This window comes from Nicotiana tomentosiformis, chromosome 8 (assembly GCF_000390325.3).
Source record: "Nicotiana tomentosiformis chromosome 8, ASM39032v3, whole genome shotgun sequence".
NCBI lineage: Eukaryota > Viridiplantae > Streptophyta > Magnoliopsida > Solanales > Solanaceae > Nicotiana > Nicotiana tomentosiformis.
Window position 1 is genome coordinate 96355970 of NC_090819.1, and position 2857 is coordinate 96358826.

Here is a 2857-nt window from a genome sequence, read left to right on the forward strand (position 1 = left end):
TTAAACAAAATTTTGGCCTGCAAGTTTAAAGAAAGCTCTAGAGATTGACAGGCAGTTGCATTTGGGAGAGCAAAATACTAATGCGAGACTATTGCAAGTCACAAGCAAAGAGAAATCAACAGGACCTTTTTGTGAAAGTGAAGTGTAATGAGTTGATATCATGCAATCACATATAAATTCAGAACTATGTTCGCGAACACTGTCAAACTCGATATCAAGCACCAAGATGTTTGAGACTAAACGCCATGAACGTCCATCAGAAACGATTAATTCCTATGGCACAATAATGCACAAACTTGAACCTGTACTCTGAAACACATATAAGCAGACAACAAAAACCATGAGTGGAATTGGTTGACTATAGAATATCATGTGATAATCAGGGTGTAGGCAAATCTACAACGAGGAAAGGACCCAAAACTAGAAAACACAATACTACTTTAACACGGTGCTAGAGCAGAAAACAAAATCTGCAGCAACCTGAAAAACTATACATTAAAATTGAACCAGGGAAGGACAATATGAATTGCTCTTGCTGCTTTCTGGATCAAATACAATAGATTAAGCCCTTACCAGACTGAAATAGTACAATTGTTCTCTCCTAGATATTACAATGATATGCATCTCCATCAAAATGAAGATCAAAATTGTCGTTGCTAGAATTTATCAATACTAGGCATAAATAATAAAAGCGGAAATTCTTTTCTCCAATCCAGCAATTATGAGAAAAAGAACTATCCCACGGATTTCCTTGAGCTCTTCAGTCTCAACCGTGAGTGTTGACAGCTTCCCAAACTAGATTCTTTGGGACAGGCTTCGTTAAATCGCGAGCCTGTAAAGCTGCAGCTCTGAGGGTGCTGATGGTCAAAGCATTAGCCATGTAAAAGGAGGCACAATTATAAGGTAAACCATGCTTTTTGCAGAGGTCCTTCACAAAAGGAGAGACTTTCCTCAGTTGGCATCTTGGCAATCTAGGAAACAAATGATGCTCAATCTGAAACTGCAATCCACCGTGAAACCAATCCATCCAACTAGGGCATGATATGTCAAGAGAGCCACTAGTTTGCTTCTCAAACCAATCATTTCCTTTAGGCGGTGCGACGTAAATGTCAGATGAGAAATGGTTCAAACAGAATTGAACATGCTGAATTCCAGTCACAGTGAAACTAGCAAGAACAAACATTATCCTTTCACCCCAGTTTGGCAAGCAAGAAACAAGCAATGGATACCAAATCCAGAATGCAACCACCCCTAAAAGCTCCTGAACTCGATAGGGCACATTTTTCTTGGACAACAACAATATGAATGACTGAGCAAACAAATTGATCCTAGCAAAACACATGACAGGATAAAATGTCCAATGCTGATTACTAACCAAGAATCTAGTAAAAGAATCAAAAGTCATCTTCCTATCATAAAAATAAGAAGTGAGTGAGTTGAAAAACTTGGAAGATACCACAAAGAATGGCATGTGTTGAAGATCAGGGTCATATTCAAGACTGTTGACAGCAATGTGATGAGCATTGTGATTCCACTTCCACCAAGCAATGCTGATTCCAGCAAGGCAATTCCCAGTTAACACTTGAGCAAATCTGTTGAGTCCACGTGTACTCATTACCTGATAATGCCCTGAATCATGACCAATCCAACCACTCTGAATCCAAAGAACCCCCATCAAACCACCACTCATCAAATGAACCAACACACTCTCACAACACAAGATACCATAAACACTCACAGCAAACAACATTGCAATTGAACACATGGTGTAGAAACAAACATGGCCTTTCTTTTCAAACAACCCCAGTTTAGTAAACTCAGATACAAGCCTCCTATAATCTTTAGACGCCTCAGAAGCAGAATAATCCTTGAGATAAAACCCATTAAAGAATTTGTCAAGATACTGCCAAGCAGTAGCAGGATGGTATGCAACAAAGGCATCAGTGACATCTTGACCAGCAAGATTCAACAATGGGAAATCACCACCAGGGTGTTCTTTAACCCAATCTGAGACATCATATACTTTACCTTGAATAGATATCCACAGATCCCCTGGTTTATTGTGATTCTTGAGCTCATCACTGGTAATGTACTTCCTTAAATCTGCCATAATAAGAAAAGATGATAGAAAAAGAGATCTGAAGAAAGACCCTTTTTTCTATATTCTTTCTGAAAAAAGGAAATGAAACAAAAAGATTCAAGATTTATTAGACCATAGAGAAAAAGATGTAATCTTGGATTGAGATTCTGATCTCTCTACTACCCCTTTTATATTTGTGTGACTATAGTAAAGACAACTTGTGGGATTTAAGTAGCGCCACAGAACATTTTTCTTTTTCCGTATAGATGGATATATGTGGTTTCAGAAAATTAACATGTTTTCCTTTTCAGTGTATATCTAACAGTCGAAGTACTGAACTGTTAAGCCTCTGTTCAAAAGACCTACCGAGTCTGCTCACCCTGTCTGTCTAACACAGAATAATAGGTTAAATTTGGGAGGTTTTTAATGAAATTCTGAGCTGTCTCATCCAAGATATTTTCTCATGGGGTGGGTGGTTTGGGGGGGGGGGGAGAGAGAACGTGTAAAATCTTGGAATGCGGCAATGGGCCTAGGAGAGAAGGCATGAGATCTGGGAAATATTTACAAGTTCAGTACGAGAGTTGTGGGGTATGTTTGCAGGCTGTCAACATGGTGCAAATTTTCAGTTTAATTACATACTACGTGACTTTTGTATGTTTTCTTGTCATACAATTCCCTAAACATTGACAGACTCATATGTTAGTCCTTGTAATAGTTGGTTAAGTACATTTAACATCCCGTTAATTGGAATGTATTCTTCTTCTAGCGAATCATTAT

At 38.4% G+C, this 2857-nt stretch overlaps 1 protein-coding gene across 1 annotated transcript; it reads right to left on the minus strand.

The window, feature by feature from the left end:
• Window positions 1-539: 539 nt before the first annotated feature.
• On the minus strand, window positions 540-2525 carry LOC104121325 (acyl-lipid (9-3)-desaturase-like). The gene has a single exon (XM_009633290.4). It carries the CDS (start codon window positions 2108-2110, stop codon window positions 767-769), a length of 1344 nt encoding a protein of 447 aa, XP_009631585.1. The 5' UTR covers window positions 2111-2525; the 3' UTR covers window positions 540-766.
• Between the last annotated feature and the right edge of the window lie 332 nt (window positions 2526-2857).

Bases quoted from the DNA above. Each gene is read 5' to 3' on its own strand.
- LOC104121325 (XM_009633290.4), bottom strand. From the start codon at position 2,110: ATGGCAGATTTAAGGAAGTACATTACCAGTGATGAGCTCAAGAATCAC.